Below are 15765 nucleotides of genomic sequence, written 5' to 3'. Positions count from 1 at the left end.
TGGGCTGCCTCCTTGGGAGAAGTGGGCACACACCATACCCAAAACTCTTATCTACTACAAACTCTGCCTTGGGCCCTCTGCATCATATGCTGATGTCGGGCCCTCTAGTGCTGGGTGGCAGAAGAAAAACAACCTGGACCTTGCTTGGCACTAATGCCTAGTGGGAACGTGGCTCCCATCCCACCCCCATCCACGTCCAACCTTTGCCAACAAAGAAGCAAAGCAGGTGACACATAGGACAGAGTACTTTAATGAGAGCCCCAGGCACTCACATGAACACTCAGAACAGAATAAGGACAAGTGTGCGTACAAACTGGCTGGTCCCCCGATGTTCCTCAGCACACCTGGATCATCATGGCTGTCACTGTGCTGTCAAAGGCCCTGTAGGGACAGCAGCCCGACCCCCATAAGACCCCACCCCACAGGTAATGCCAGTTCCAGTTCTACGGGAGAAGACAGGTCAGGGAGCTGCTCCTGGGCTGCTCTCCCACCAAAGACTCCATACAGCACCTTGGCTGAGGGAGGGTTTTTTAGAGTCCCCTCACCACTGTCTGGGATGTTGGAGTGCAGTAGCCACTGCAGAGCCAGCCAGCCTATGTGGGGTAGACAGGGAGCACCTGGGGGAGTAGTAGGCCCACCTGGACTGGATGTGGTCGCCTGGGTTGTAGAAAGGATTGCACATCACGTCTGTGTAGGAGTTGTGTAGTTTACGGAACATCTGTAACAAAAGGGACCACAGTTCTCAGAACTCAGGCTTGTGCATATGCTTAGACACCCAGAGGAAGACAACACTTAGACATATACACAAACTCTGGCACCCACAGGAACACACATGTTCATATGTGTATAAGCATACACCCAGGCATGCACAGACATACGCCACCAGGGTGCATGTGCTCACACTGCGTATCTCGTTGTCCCGTAGGGCTGTGTTGGAGGAATCCACCACCATGACAAACTTGACCTTGGAGTTGGTGACATAGCCATACCTGTGTGCTTGTTAGGGACCACAATGTGGCAGGGAGTGCATGTAGGATAGGGATCCTGGAGGACATGGTAGCCATATTCAGGAGCATGGCATGTGGACACCTCCCAAGGGACCACTTGTGCTGGAACCATAGCATAGCAGTAGGGCATTTGCCTTGCACATGGCCAACCCAGGATGGACCCGGGTTCTATCCCCAGCATCCCATATGATCCCCCAAGCCTGCCAGGAGCAATTTCTGAGCATAGAACCAGGAATAACCCTGAGTGCTGCCAGGTGGACCAAAAACAAACAAACAAATAAAAACAAAAAACAAGGAACCGGGGCCGGAGAGGTAGCATGGAGGTAAGGCGTTTGCCTTTCATGCAGGAGGTCATCGGTTCGAATCCCGGCGCCCCATATGGTCCCCTGTGCCTGCCAGGAGCAATTTCTGAGCCTGGAGCCAGAAATAACCCCTGAGCACTGCCGGGTGTGACCCAAAAAAACCACAAAAAAAAAAAAAAACAAGGAACCACTGGTGTCTGTGGAGCTACACCCTGTCCTGCCTTAAACTCGGGGTGTTGAGTCTGGAAAAGAGGTGACTTTTAATTTTGGGGTGTAGCCTTTTAACTTTGGATTTCAGTGTGTAACTTTTGAGACTAGGCCCAAGAAGACAGCTGATTCCTGAGACCAGGCTGTAAATCACAAAGGACATTCCACGGAATGCAAGGACATCTTATTTTCCACCAGACACCTTGAAGGGAGGGAAAACCAACTAATCATCTTACATTCCAATAGGGGAACACCTCGACCCTTGAGGAGATCCCTGCAGAGGGCAGATGGCCCTTGAAGATTAGAGAGGAATAATTGCATACAGTCACTAAAAAGGAATTAACACATAGGTATAGAATAAGGGTAAAATCTAGTTTAATGCTATTCTCGCTTCTGTGCCTGGCTTGCTTGATATAATAAACAAACTCCCTTCCCCAATCGCTCCAGTCACTATGCTGTCAAGAGAATGGGTTCTGGGACTGGAGAGATAGCATGGAGGTAAGGCATTTGCCTTTCATGCAAAAGGTCATTGATTCAAATCCTGGCATCCCATATGGTCCCCCTTGCCTGCCAGGAGCGATTTCTGAGTGTGGAGCCAGGAATAACCCCTGAGCACTGCAGGGTGTGACCCAAAAACCAAAAAAAAAAAAGAGAGAGAGAATGGGTTCTCCACTCTGTAGATGAGGCGACCACCTGAAGGGTTCAACCTATATCTTTGCATGCCATGAGCCTAGGAGTTGGGGGTAAATGATATCATGAAGGGGCTGAAAAGACAGAAAATTGCGCCTTTTCTATAAAAAATCATTGGATGATTCAAACTGTATAAACCTATGAAATGCTTTGACCTGTATGCTCATTATCATATGAGTTCCCTTAAATGTTTGTGAATTTGGATTCTCGGGGTCTCACTGCAGACCAAATTCCCAGCTTGCAGTGACACCCCAGACCCCTGGAAAAAGAATAAACCTATGTGTTATTGCATCCTCCAAGGTTTGTGTCTCCTCAATTGAGCGGTGGGCTTTCTTCGGACCTTGGGCATCCCTGACCTGGCCTCCCCAGGCTTGGCCATCTCCAACCCCAGACCCCAACCCGGGTCCAGGCCAGTTTTGGTTAGCTTTAACAGGAGTCCACTGTCCCAGACCCTGGACTATCATCAGAGAAGAGTAACTGCAAAAGTTTCAGAAGGCAAAAAGTTTCAGCCAAACAGCCACACTGTGAAAATTGCAGTGCCTGGTGGGCTACTGTCACTGTACCTCTTCAACATATATCTCTGCACTCCACACACTTCAAGTCATTTGATTTGTCTCAAGGACAATTTCATATCAACCATGATCTATGCCATGCACTGAGAAAGCACAGGAGAACTCAGAAAGGGAGGTTCCAGGCCAGCATGCATGACTTCCCCCACACCCCTCTCCTGTTAAAGTGAAAAAAAAAAAAAATAAGTCAGGATTTCAGGCTGCCCTGCTCCTTTGCAGTCTGGAAGCCCAAATATGATCATCTGTTAAAATGAGCTCAGAATCACAAACACCCCCCCCCCTAGTTATCTGACCCTGCAGGTACCTCCAGACCTCATGCATCTTGTGAACACCTTGGAAAGGATACACCTTATAGTCCTCTGTGGGGTAGAGCAGGCCCAGGTACAGCTCCCGCTGATCCACCAGGGTCTTGCCCATACTTGAGACCTTCTCGTCCACCACGTCCAGCGATGTATGTACCATATAGTGGAACTTGAGCTCGCTCTCCGTGGGGACACTGCGGATGTACAGTGGGTAATTCTGCGAGAGAGGGTGAATTAAGCACAGCCCGCAAGCACCATGACCGAGGGAAGTCTGAAAGTAGGCCGTTAATAGGGCAGCAAGGCACCCAGCTCAGTATCTGTCCCAGAAATGGATCTCCAGGGCCAATGAAATCTAGTTGGTTCCCGGGCATCGTGCATAAAACGGCACCAGAAACCCAAAGGGAAGGAAGGAAGGAAGGAAGGGAGGGAGGGAGGGAGGGAGGGAGACCGCGGCACGCCAGTCAATAAGCTGAGGGGCTGCAGAAGGGCCCTCCCAAAAACTCTTCTTCCGAGGTCCCCCGAGAAGGCGGGGTAGGTGAGAGAACGGCGGGGACGTCCCGCAGCATCAGCCTCCAGGGGGCCCCAGGAGAGCGAGTGGTCGCGGGACAAGCCTTCGTCCTACCCACCTCTTTGGCGATCACAGCTACGCACACCGCCATCTTGGCCGGCTGCGGCGCGTCACGTGACCGAGCGACTGGTCACGGGCCCACGTGGACACGCCCCACCTGGCCATTGGCCAATCAGACTCAGACGATCTAGTCCCGCCCCTCCCGTCACTTAGCAACTAGCCAGGTCCCAACCGTCACTCAGCGCCTAGTCCCGCCTTCACCAATTTAGTCCGGCCACGCCCACCTGTCACTCAGTTCTCGCCCCTCCCCGCCAAAAAAACCCACCCGGGGCGAAGTTTCCATGGCGGCGGCAGCTGCGGGTCGTCCGCAGAGGTGGCGGTGCTGGTGGCGGTGCTGGTGGCGGCTGCTGCTTCTGCTGCCGCCACTGAGTGCCCAGGAAATGAGGGTGGCGGACACCCCGCGACCCCCCAACATTCTGTTGCTGCTCATGGACGACGTGAGTTCCTCCGCGGGCTTGGGGCGCCGTCTGCACCCCACGGCTGGGAGGGTTTGCACTTGACGTTCTTTCTCCGTGACAGTTCCCGAGGCCACGCGTGGGCGAGGTGCGTGGAGGGGCAAAGGTCCTAGTGGTGGTCTTGGAGGTCGCAGGTCTTGGAGGTCCCTGGAGGTCGCAGGCCCGCACGCCCCCCCCATTGTGTCCATCTGACCTAAATTTAGACAGTTCTGGGGACCCCGCAACACGTGGTCCCCGCATCCCTGGAGTGACCTCTGAGCCCCAACCCCCCAAAGCAGAACAAATCCAGAAGCCTGTTTGCTCCTATGGGGGATTTCCTCCTCGGAAGACGTGCTGTGGGCGGGCGCTGGTGAGTGAAAGGATCACTTCCCCTCCGCGCCGAACTGAGGCCAAGAAGCCTAGGTTGACGGCTTCACTGACATACCGGGTACCCCTAAGTTATTAAGATCAGAGCAAATTAGGATAATTAAGATACAGTATCTATTAGGGTAATTAAGGTAGGATCTTACGGTACAGCGTCTATTAGTGTACTTGAGTTGGCGCATATTAGGACTATTACGGTACAGCATATATTGAGGTGATTACGGTATGGGGTATATTTGGGTAATTAAGGTATTGACTATATTAGTGTAATGAATATTTGGAGAATATTTGGATAATTAAGGTATTGATTATGGTAATGTAATGAAGGTACAAGTGTTTTAGGGTACGTTGATCAGATGTTGTGAAAGTATTAGGGTACCTGATCATAGTGCGATGAAAATGTGGCTGTATTAATGTATACTGAGTTACTGGTCATGAAGGTGCACATATATTGGGGTTACTGAGGTATTGATATAGTGGTGTATGAAGATGCAGGTGCATTAGGGGAACTGAGGTTATTGATCATGTTAGTGTGGTGGAAGAGTGAATGTATTAGGGTGTCTTGAGGTATTGGTTATATTAGTGTCATGGTGGTTGTATGTGGTGATTAAATCAGCTATCTTCCCACTTTTCTACTTGTTTCTGAAATGTGCTGTCACAGATGACAGTCATATTTTGGGTGTCCTGTGATCAATGCCATTTCTTTCCAGTTTCTTCCCACCCCCCATTGTGCATATCCTTTGCAACTCTGCATTATGGTCAAGCCTGTGGCTGGGGCTTGGAGATACTCAGTTACTGCAGTGGGAATAGGCATCTCTCAGCCTGCCCCTGGTCAGCAGCATGGGGAGGTATTTAGGGACATGCTCGAGCTGTGGGCATCCTGTGGGGGCTGTTTTCAGGGTACCCATCTCAGCCTGGCCACGTGGAGCCTTTCTGAGCCTGTGACCCCACTTTTTCAAACATAAGTACACTCATGGGTCCCAGGGCATAAGACTTGGGACCCTTTACAACCCCATTCTATGGGTTATCTGGTGGAGGCTAGGCCATCCCAGATGCCGATGGCTTCTCCATGTGGCCTTCAGCTTGTGGCTGAAGGCAGTGGGGGACCTGGGGGGGGTCACCCTAAATCTGCTGTGCCTCCATCCATGGGCTGCTTCGTGGGGCTGAAGAGTGGCCCTGCACTGTCCCTGTTCACATCTCAGCGTCCTGCAGATGGGCTGGGGCGACCTGGGGGTGTATGGAGAACCTTCCCGAGAGACCCCAAATCTGGACCGGATGGCCGCAGAGGGCATGCTCTTCCCGAACTTCTACACAGCCAACCCTCTGTGCTCGCCATGTGAGTGTGGGTCTCGGGGAAGGAGTGTTGAGGACCCCACACCCTGTTGGCCCTGCCCCCCTCTCTGAACCTGCCTTCCCCCCTCAGCACGGGCAGCTCTGCTTACTGGGCGGCTACCCATCCGCAATGGCTTCTACACCACCAATGAACACGCCAGAAATGGTAGGTCCAGCATGGTCACATAAGGGCCTCTGTCCCAGCCCCCCAGTTCCAGCCCTACTGTACTCTCCTGGTGCATCTGAGTTACTGTCCATGGCTGGAGGGATGGGCAGAAGTGCCACAAAGGTCCTGGGTGCAGGGCAAGCCAGGACCAGGTGGCCCAAGGGATGGAGCAGGTCTGGAAGATGCCTAGAGGGGTAGAAGGTAGTTACAGCAGCCAAGCAGAGCTCCACAGAGATGCTTACTCAGGAGCACTGCCCACTGCTGCTCCCAGCCAGGATCTGCCCTTGAACCCTGATACCCCAAGACTCAGGCATCCTTTCCCCACAGCGTATACGGCCCAGGAGGTCACTGGGGGTATCTCCAGCTGGGAACTTCTCCTGCCTGAGCTGCTTAAAGAAGCACATTATGTCAGCAAGATTGTGGGCAAATGGTGAGTGGCAGCTCTATGCAGGGCCCTTCCTCGTCCATGCCCCTCTTCCCTGCCGTATGTCTCTCTTCCCTCTTCTCTTTCCTTCATCCCTGCCCCTGCGACTCCAGTATCAGGCACAGGGCTGCAACAGTCATGGTTTCTGTCTGGCCCTGATAGCAGGTCCAGACACACAAGGACCCTCTGACCCACACAGCTCAAGGGTCTCCTCCCTCCAGAGGGCCCCTTCATGCCTAGGGGAGTTGTGTCAGCATGGTGTTGAGTGTTGGGAGGAGGACCTCACTGCAGACAAGCAAAGGCTGTGGGACACACCAGACCTGGGGAGATCTGCTGCCGAGGTACTGTCTGCGCTGGACCTTCTGAAACCCAGAACCATGCGTAGAATCTGCTTGATCTCATGAGCTCAGGACAGGACCATGTTGAGTCCATGCTGTGCTCACAGATCTGAGCTGGCTGCTTGGAGTCTACTGGGCATTGAGCCCCCTTTCGGGGGCTCCCCCAGTGTCCCACTTTTATTCCAGTGTCCCATTTCTATTACAGGCACCTGGGTCACCGGCCGAAGTTTCACCCACTGAAGCATGGGTTTGACGAGTGGTTTGGGTCCCCCAATTGTCATTTTGGACCTTACGACAACAAGGCCAGACCCAACATCCCTGTGTACCGGAACTGGGAGATGGTGGGCAGGTCAGTCACCCTATGAGGTGGAGCAGGAGAGTAGGGAGAGGGAGGGAGAGAGGTGCTGGACAGTAATGAGCAGGCTGGCACACAGAGCAGTAGCTGCAGCTAGATGCTAGGATGCCGGGAGCCAGCACTGTGAAGGGTGTGAGCTATTCATGCCCCCACTACCTTCCATGGCCCAGCTCCAGAACTTTCTCTCTGCCAACATACAGTACACCCATGTGCATGGCCAGTCACCCTGACCCTCTGGCCTTTGGCCCTGACACGCTCAGACTGTCCCAGTGCCGTGACTTAAAGCGTGAGGTCAGGCCTGACCCTTTCCTGGTCTAGCCGATTTCTCTTATTCTTGGTGGGTCTCAGGGGACTATATGAGGTGCTGGGGACCAAACTCATGTTAGATGGGGCTGAAGTGATAGCACAGTGGTAGGGCATTTGCTTTGCACATGGTCGACCCAGGTTCGATTCCCAGCATCCCATATGGTCCCCCAAGCCAGCCAGGAGCGATTTCTGAGCATAAAGCCAGGAGTAAACCCTCTGCACTGCAGGATGTGACCCAAAAACAAAAACAAAATAAACTCATGTTAGCTATGTACAAGGCAAGCTCCCCCCACCCTTGTACCTTTGCTCTGGCCCCAGGCTTTTGGTTTTGGTATTTGGGCTACATCCCTGGAAGTGCTCAGGGATCATTTATGTGGCATTTAGGGATCATTATCAATGGTGTTCATGGATCACTCCCAGTTGTGCTCATGGATTGTTGCATTAATTATTAATTAATGAGTCCTATTAGTGGATGAATCGTCAGGCCTTTCTTTTTCTGTTTGTTTTTTTGGGGGGTCACACCTGGCAGTGCTCAGGGGTTACTCCTAGCTCTATGCTCAGAAATCGCCCCTGGCAGACTCGGGGAACCAAATGGGATCCCGGGATTCAAACCACCATGCTTCTGCATGCAAGGCAAACGCCCTACCTTCATGCTATCTCTCCGGCTCCAGTGAGGCCTTTCTTGGCCCAGTCGGGAGTCTGCAGCCCCTATGGCCTGGCAGGTCTGAAGGTATCAGGGTAATGGCGAAGAAATGATCCACAGGCAGTCAGATGAAGTTTCAGGAGACATCAGCCTCACATAGCCTTTAAACTCATCCACCTCTTTCCTGCCTCACCTCTTTCTCCCTTGCTGCATTCACTCCCCGCCCCTACTCTTAACCCACTCTTAATTACCAACCACAGACCTTTCCCAGCTGTGGGAGGGTCTCCCTTTCCAGGTGAGATAGGCAGGAAGTTGGGGAAGGGTAACAATGGATCACTCTTAGTGGTGCTTAGGGATCATTTCCAGTGGTGTTCAGGAATAGCTCCCAGTGGGGCAAGTGCCTTCCCCATCCTCCTACTTGTTTCCAGGTTTTATGAAGAGTTTCCCATAAACCTGAAGACTGGCGAGTCCAACCTCACTCAGATATACCTGCAGGTGAGGGGAGAGGGTACTTCAGGTGAGGGGGTCTTTAGGTGAAAGGTCTGGGAGAACTGCTGCAGGTGGGGGGGTCTGCAGGTGATAGTCCCAGGTTGTTGGGGTCCCCCACAAATTGTGCTCTCACACAGGAAGCCCTGGACTTTATCAAGAAGCAACACACATCCCAGCAGCCGTTCTTCCTCTACTGGGCAGTAGACGCCACACACGCGCCCGTCTATGCCTCTCAGCGCTTCCTGGGTACCAGCCGGCGTGGGAGGTGAGAACCTGTGGCACCTCCTGGCAGCAGGAGGTGACTCTGGTCCCAGCCTGAGAATCTGTGTGTTGGCAGGTATGGGGATGCAGTCCGGGAGATCGATGATAGTGTGGGCCGGATTCTTCAGCTGCTTCGGGACTTGGGCATTGCAGAGAGCTCTTTCGTCTTCTTCACCTCAGACAATGGCGCTGCCCTCGTGTCTGCACCCACACAAGGCAAGTCCACGCTTGTATCACCCCCGGGTTTTTGCACCCAGAAGCTGCTCACCCATGGCCCACCAGAAATACGGGAGTCCTCTGGGTCCCCACCCCATTTATGACCTTGCAGGGTTGCCCCGTCCTGCCTCCTGAGGCTGCCTGTGACACCAGGACTTGGAATCGGGGCAGCCTAAACCTGATTCTGCCCCCAGGAGGCAGCAATGGACCTTTCCTGTGTGGGAAGCAGACGACCTTCGAGGGCGGGATGCGGGAGCCTGCGATTGCCTGGTGGCCTGGACACATCCCTGCGGGCCAGGTGGGAGCACAGGGGTCACCAGGAGACATGGGGGATGTGGGGGGCCCTTGGGGACACAGTCATGAGAAGACAATCCATATGGAGTCACCAGGGGTTATGTGAGGACATGAGATTCACCAGGGGTCATGGGGGAAGATGGGGGTCACAAGGGTCTGAGGGGGGAATATGGGTATTACTGGGGATTGTGTGGGGACATGGGGATCACTGGGGACCATTTGAAGATACAAAGGTCACTGGAGGATCTGGGGGACACAGGAACTACTGGGGGCCATGGGAAAATATGGGGTTCACCAGGGGCTGTCAAGGATGTGGGGGGTCACCAGGGACATTGGGTGACATAGGAATCACTAGGGGCTGTGGTGGCCTAAGAGGTCACTGGGGAACATAGGCAACTGTGAGGGTCCGTGTGAGCTGTAGGGGATATGGTGTTTCTTCCCCTATGACCTGGGCAGCAGGGTGGGGAGGGCTGAGGGTCAGTCAGAATGTCTGTGCACCCCACAGAGGCTCTGTGGATAATGAGGGTTCTTGGAGGACAGAGCCCCATGTCCCCACCTGCTGGGGACCCCTCTATTATCCCTTCATGCCCTGCAGTGTGATAGTGTTGGTACAGGCTGTGGTCTGCAACCCCTCAGGTGAACCAGCAGCTGGGCACCATCATGGATCTCTTCACCACCAGCCTGCTCCTTGCTGGCATACAGCCGCCCCTTGACCGTGTCATTGATGGCCTGAACCTGCTCCCATCCATGCTGGTTGGCCAGCTGACCAACAGGTGAGTCCTGGCACACAGCTCCAAATTCCTGTGGCTGAGGGCAAAGGTGGGCTGGCCCCTGCTGGGACCCAGTTCGTTATATCCCATCCCCACAGGCCCGTCTTCTTTTACCGCGGCAATACGCTGATGGCCGTGGCCATGGACCAGTACAAGGCACACTTCTGGACTTGGACCAACTCCTGGGAGGAGTTCAAGCAGGTGGGGCCAGCTCAGAGCCCCACAGAGCCTGAGTTATGCCCTCCTTTCCCATCAAGGATTCAGGGTACAGGGGAGGGACACCCTGTGTGGGCCATGGGTCTTGGCCCTGACCTGCTGGCTCCTGCTGCACTGGTCATCTCTGCCTCCATTCTGCCTTTGGAGACTGTCCAGGGTCGGGGTGTCTGACCTCCATCGTGGCCCTGTGGGGAGCTGTGGGGTAAGGTTATGACCTGGACACAGAAGGACTTCCTCTGGCTTCCCTCAGGGCATTAACTTCTGCCCGGGCCAGAACGTGTCAGGCGTGACCACGCACACGCTGCAGGACCACACGGAGCTGCCCCTCATCTTCCATCTGGGCAGAGACCCCGGGGAGAAGTTCCCCCTCAGGTGAGCTGGACTGGCCCTGCTCAGTTCCTGGTGCCCAGATGCTCTCCTCTCTTCTCTCCTCTCTCCTCTCCCCTCCCCTCCCCTCCCCTCCTCTCCTCTTCCCCTCCCTCCCTCCCTTACCCCTGTGGGAGAACCAGGGCTCCCCCTGCCCAGCGTCCACTCCCTCATGGGTCCAGCCTAGTGCTGCCCGGTGACACCCGCGTCCTGCAGCTTCCGGAGCATAGAGTACCAAAAGGCCCTGGCCTGGTTCCGCCTGCTGGTAAGTCAGCACCTGGCTACGATGATCCCAGGACAGCCCCAGCTCAACGTGTGCGACCCTGCGGCCATGGTGAGTATGGCTGTGCGGCCCTCCAAAGGGTAGCAGGAGAGGGTGCTGAGAGTCTGGAGCTGCTCCTTCCCTCCCTGGATGGAGCCTCGTGGTGCCCCCCTGCACCCGGCCCTACTGTCCCCTCTAATACCGCCCTCACCGTTCCGCCCTCTAACCCTACACAGATCTGCTTTTACATCCTCTAACCATGCCCAGCAACCATTCCTCTAACCCCAGCACCACATCCTGCCCTCCAATTCCTCCCTCCAATTCCTCCTCGATTTTCCGGTCCCCTCTAATCCCACCCACACCACGCTCTTCCCCTCCTGTCCTGCCCCTCCCTTCCTAGACCCACACAACCCCACCCTGGCCTTTCCTTCCCCATCATGGCTTCTCTTTATCAACGTGGCCTGAGAAGCTGAGCTATGGTGACCACCCGGCCTGAATTTTCACCTCCAGAACTGGGCGCCCCCGGGCTGTGAGAAGTTGGGGAAGTGCCTGACGCCCCCTGAGTCTGTCGTCGTGAAGTGCTTCTGGCCCCACTAGCCGCAGTGTGAACTCTGGCCAGCAGGGAAGGCCCTGCCCCCAGTGGACACCACAGGGGCCTCCTCTGTCCTCATTCCCTTGCCCTGCCCTGCCCTCATCCCCACAGCAGCTCCTGAGCTGCCCCAGACCCCTCCGTTTGTGCCTCCCGTGACCGTGACCCAGTGTGACTGACTGGGAGGCAGGAGCTGGCACTCAGTACCTCGGTCCCCCACGGGCTAGGCCTTCCTGAGGCTCACACCCCTAGCAGTCCTAATCGGGCGTGTCACACCCTGTGAGGGCCTCTGGGGGCAGGCCCATGTTTCGACATTTTTTAATAATAAAGGAATTTGTAGAAAAAAATATGCAGGCATGTCAGCTTTGGTGTCTTTGTGTTTACACCACACCTGGAGATACTCAGGGCTCACCCCTGGCTCTGCTATAAGGAATCAATAACTCTTGGCAGGCTCAGGGGATCCTTTTTTTTTTTTTTTTTTTTGGTTTTTGGGCCACACCCGGCGGTGCTCAGGGGTTACTCCTGGCTGTCTGCTCAGAAATAGCTCCTGGCAGGCACGGGGGACCATATGGGACACCGGGATTCGAACCAATCACCTTTGGTCCTGGATCGGCTGCTTGCAAGGCAAACGCCGCTGTGCTATCTCTCCGGGCCCAGGCTCAGGGGATCCTATGCTTTGCCTGGTTCTACCTCGCTACTCCCCGTTGTGCTATGTATCTAAACACACACATGGAAGCACGCACGCACAAGGGCCAAAGCGACAGACAGCAGAGTGGTTTGCCTTACACATAGCTGACCAGGGATGGACCTGGGTTCCATCCCCAATATCCCATATGGATCCCTGAGCCTACGAGGAACAGAGTTTAGAACCAGGAGTAACCCCTGAGCCGGGTATGACCCAAAACTCAAAAACAAAGATACACAGACTCAAGGGGCCAAAGAGATAGCATGGAGGTAAGGCGTTTGCCTTGCATGCAGAAGGACGATGGTTCGAATCCCGGCATCCCATATAGTCCCCTGAGACTACCAGGAGTGATTTTTTTTTTGTGGTTTTTGGGTACACCCTGCAGTGCTCAGGGGTTCTTCCTGGCTCCAGGCTCAGAAATTGCTCCTGGCAGGCACGGGGGACCATATGGGATGCCCGGATTCAAACCGATGACCTCCTGCATGAAAGGCAAACGCCTTACCTCCATGCTATCTCTCCGGCCCCCAGAAGCGATTTCTGAGCTTAGAGCCAGGATTAACCCCTGAGAGCTGCCAGGTGTGGTCCAAAAACAAAACAAACAAACAGAAAAGCACACTGACACACACAAAAAAAACTAACACTGGGGGGACCGGAGACATAGCATGGAGGTAGGGCGTTAGCCTTGCATGCAGAAGGACAGTGGTTCGAATTCCGTTTATTATATTTTATTTATATATTTAATTTATATATTTATATATATTTAATTTAATTTAATAATTAAAATTTAATTTAATAATTATTTAATATTTATTTATATATTTAATATATTATATATATTATATTATAATCCCAGATGGTTCCCCGAGCCTGCCAGGAGCGATTTCTGAGCGTAAAGCCAGGAGCAACCCCTGAGCACTGCCGGGTGTGACCCAAACACAAAACAAAACAAAAAAAACTAACACTTGGGCCCGGAGAGATAGCACAGCGTTGTTTGCCTTGCCAGCAGCCGATCCAGGACCTAAGGTGGTTGGTTCAAATCCCGGTGTCCCATATGGTCCCACGTGCCTGCCAGGAGCTATTTCTGAGCAGACAGCCAGGAGTCACCCCTGAGCACCGCCAGGTGTGGCCCAAAAACAAAACAAAAGAAACAAAAACAAACAAAACTAACACTATAGAATTAGAAGGTAGTTGGGGTAGAAAGAGACCAAGTGACCCATCCCACCCCTCGGGCCTTGGCCCATCTCTGGCAGCCACGCCCCGTACGCGACAGGCTCCACCCATCGCTCCAAACCACGCCCCGTGTTTGCTGGGCCACGCCCCGCGGCCCTCCCGCGCAGGCGCAGAGCCGCAGCCCCGCCCGGCCGCGGACACGCGGGGACCCACCATGGCGGACCAGGAGCTGCAGCTAGTGGCGCGGCGCATCCGCAGCTTCCCCGACTTCCCCATGCCGGGCGTGATGTTCAGGTGCGGCGCGGGCGAGCGGCCGGGGCGCGGGGCGGGCCACGTGGCCGGGCCAGGGAAAACTGAGGTGAGCCCGCCGCCCCGGCCCGGCCCCTGGGTCACCGGGTCTGTTCTTGTTTGGCAGGGACATCTCGCCCCTCCTGAAGGACCCCGCCTCGTTCCGGGCCGCCATCATCCTGCTGGCGCGGCACCTGAGGAAGACCCACGACAAAATAGACTACATCGCGGGCAAGTGCGGGGCTGCTGCCTGTGGCGGTGTGCGGGCCGCCCCTCTTGCTTCTGACTTTGCAAAAGGGGTAGAGCCGCCTTTCAGGAAGTGGGCAGGAGTCCCAGACGGCCCGTACCACGCTGCCACATGAGGACCAAGTGTGGGGGTCCCCTGTCCTGCCAGGCTCACTTGTGGACACCACCAGTATGCAGAGCTCTGATGGCCCGAGTGCATGTATGCTGGATGCCTGTTGTTTTGCATGTCGGGGCAGTAGCATGGACAGTGAGTGGCCTTTGCTGGGTGGGTTCCACATGTAGGCACAGCTAGAGAAGCCCCTATGTTCCTGGTTCTCAGCTCCGGGTATTTGGGGGACGTGATACCCTGGTGTGTCTGACCAGTCACGGGGCCAAAGTTCCTGACTTCCTCTGAAAGGATTACTGGGTCCTGGTGTGCTCGGCCCATTGGCCTTTGAATCCAGCTGAAAAACATCTCAGAGGTTGGAGTGGTGCTCGAACTTCTGGCTGGGAATTGCCCTCCAGGGGTCAAGCCCTGGTCTCTTGTTCCCTGTGCTGGTTAATCGTGGTCTGGCCCCAATCTCCCTCCCCTCCAACAGGCCTGGACTCCCGGGGCTTTCTGTTTGGCCCTTCACTGGCCCAGGAGTTAGGCTTGGGCTGTGTGCTTATCCGGAAACGGGGGAAGCTACCAGGCCCCACTGTGTCGGTCTCATACTCATTGGAGTATGGGAAGGTGAGCAATCCGGGGAGACTCCGTCATGGGCCATGGGTGCTTACAGCAGCACCCCAGGTCCCCTCCCTGAACACTGGCTCCTCCTGTAGGCTGAGCTGGAAGTCCAAAAGGACAGCCTGGAACCAGGGCAGAAAGTGGTGGTTGTGGACGACCTGCTGGCAACTGGTGGTGAGGAGTCCCCTGGCCTGGCACAGGGATTAGGGGAGAGGGGCCCTTGCACTGCCCCAGCCCCACTCCTTTTTCCCTGCCTGGAGCTGGGCCTCACAACCCACCCACCCTCCCAGGAACCATGCGGGCCGCCTGTGAGTTGCTGGGCCTGCTGCGGGCCGAGGTGTTGGAGTGTGTGAGCCTGGTGGAGCTGACCTCGCTGAAGGGCAGGGAGAAACTGGGGGCAGTGCCCTTCTTCTCACTTCTACAGTTCGACTGAAGCATTCCCGCCCAACACCACCAGTAGCTTGGGCCATGGCTCACCCAAGGATGCAGATGCCTCTCCCAGCCACCAGGGGCGCTGGCTGCCTGCCTGGAACTTTCCTGTGGCCTGGGGCCAGAGGATTGAGCAAGCCCTGCCTGGGGCTCAGGAAGTGCAGAGTGGGTGCCAAACCCTTGGGCTGCGCAGGTTGTCAGGGACCCAGACTATAATAAACAATTTATTTGCTAGTGGTGTCTCCAGTCCAGTGAGCTTGGTAGGAGTGTGGGGCAAGCTGCCCTGTGGACCCCGTGCATCCTGGGGCTGTGGTAGGAGCTGCTTCCCAGAGGTCCAGGCCAGTTCTGCTTAGCTCTGGGCACACCCTGTCAACTTGCCATAGCTGTTAAGATCTTTTGTGATGGGGCCGGAGAGATAGCATGGAGGTAGAGTGTAGAACCAGGAGGAACCCCTGAGCGCTGCCAAGTGTGACCCAATAACAAAACAAATAGGGGCTGGAAAGATGGCACTAGAGGTAAGGTGTCTGCCTTACAAGGGCTAGTGTAGGACAGACCACCGTTCGATCCCCTGGCGTCCCATATGGTCCCCCCAAGCCAGGAGTGACTTCTGAGACTTTTGAGCGCATAGCCAGGAGTAACCCCTGAGGGTCAAACAGGTGTGGCCCAAAAACCAAAAAAACAAACAAACAAA

The 15765-nt window shown here is 55.0% G+C and overlaps 3 protein-coding genes across 3 annotated transcripts; 2 read left to right on the top strand and 1 right to left on the bottom strand.

Moving 5' to 3' along the window:
• Positions 1 to 227: 227 nt before the first annotated feature.
• TRAPPC2L (trafficking protein particle complex subunit 2L) lies at positions 228 to 3760 on the bottom strand. The gene is made up of 5 exons (XM_049786305.1): positions 3704 to 3760; positions 3122 to 3294; positions 902 to 989; positions 639 to 718; positions 228 to 381 (listed from the first exon to the last, which is right to left on the bottom strand). Exons 1-5 carry the CDS (start codon positions 3734 to 3736, stop codon positions 336 to 338), a joined length of 420 nt encoding a protein of 139 aa, XP_049642262.1. The 5' UTR covers positions 3737 to 3760; the 3' UTR covers positions 228 to 335.
• Positions 3761 to 3883: 123 nt separating this feature from the next.
• On the top strand, positions 3884 to 11771 carry GALNS (galactosamine (N-acetyl)-6-sulfatase). The gene is made up of 14 exons (XM_049786306.1): positions 3884 to 4142; positions 5736 to 5859; positions 5947 to 6021; positions 6349 to 6451; positions 6989 to 7132; positions 8516 to 8582; positions 8714 to 8841; positions 8914 to 9053; positions 9248 to 9351; positions 9984 to 10120; positions 10216 to 10318; positions 10584 to 10705; positions 10916 to 11033; positions 11472 to 11771. The coding sequence occupies exons 1-14, from the start codon at positions 3987 to 3989 to the stop codon at positions 11556 to 11558; spliced, it is 1608 nt and encodes a 535-aa protein (XP_049642263.1). The 5' UTR covers positions 3884 to 3986; the 3' UTR covers positions 11559 to 11771.
• A 1705-nt stretch (positions 11772 to 13476) lies between these two features.
• APRT (adenine phosphoribosyltransferase) lies at positions 13477 to 15269 on the top strand. The gene is made up of 5 exons (XM_049786309.1): positions 13477 to 13699; positions 13821 to 13924; positions 14518 to 14651; positions 14741 to 14819; positions 14936 to 15269. Exons 1-5 carry the CDS (start codon positions 13620 to 13622, stop codon positions 15076 to 15078), a joined length of 540 nt encoding a protein of 179 aa, XP_049642266.1. The 5' UTR covers positions 13477 to 13619; the 3' UTR covers positions 15079 to 15269.
• The last annotated feature ends 496 nt before the right edge of the window (positions 15270 to 15765 follow it).

The sequence above is a fragment of the Suncus etruscus genome, chromosome 14, assembly GCF_024139225.1.
Source record: "Suncus etruscus isolate mSunEtr1 chromosome 14, mSunEtr1.pri.cur, whole genome shotgun sequence".
Lineage (NCBI taxonomy): Eukaryota > Metazoa > Chordata > Mammalia > Eulipotyphla > Soricidae > Suncus > Suncus etruscus.
The sequence above is the reverse complement of the archived record's forward strand: the minus strand, read 5'-3'. Positions and strand labels throughout refer to the sequence as shown.

Excerpts from the sequence above, each read along its gene's own strand:
- TRAPPC2L (XM_049786305.1), bottom strand. The coding sequence starts at position 3,736 with ATGGCGGTGTGCGTAGCTGTGATCGCCAAAGAG. Across the intron at positions 3,295-3,703 it reads TAGCTGTGATCGCCAAAGAG|AATTACCCACTGTACATCCG; the intron begins GTGGGTAGGACG and ends CCTCTCTCGCAG. Across the intron at positions 719-901 it reads GGGACAACGAGATACGCAGT|ATGTTCCGTAAACTACACAA; the intron begins GTGAGCACATGC and ends CTTTTGTTACAG.
- GALNS (XM_049786306.1), top strand. The coding sequence starts at position 3,987 with ATGGCGGCGGCAGCTGCGGGTCGTCCGCAGAGGTGGCGGTGCTGGTGG. Across the intron at positions 8,842-8,913 it reads GGTACCAGCCGGCGTGGGAG|GTATGGGGATGCAGTCCGGG; the intron begins GTGAGAACCTGT and ends GTGTGTTGGCAG. Across the intron at positions 10,319-10,583 it reads CCTGGGAGGAGTTCAAGCAG|GGCATTAACTTCTGCCCGGG; the intron begins GTGGGGCCAGCT and ends GGCTTCCCTCAG.
- APRT (XM_049786309.1), top strand. The coding sequence starts at position 13,620 with ATGGCGGACCAGGAGCTGCAGCTAGTGGCGCGGCGCATCCGCAGCTTC. Across the intron at positions 13,700-13,820 it reads ATGCCGGGCGTGATGTTCAG|GGACATCTCGCCCCTCCTGA; the intron begins GTGCGGCGCGGG and ends CTTGTTTGGCAG. Across the intron at positions 14,652-14,740 it reads ACTCATTGGAGTATGGGAAG|GCTGAGCTGGAAGTCCAAAA; the intron begins GTGAGCAATCCG and ends CTCCTCCTGTAG.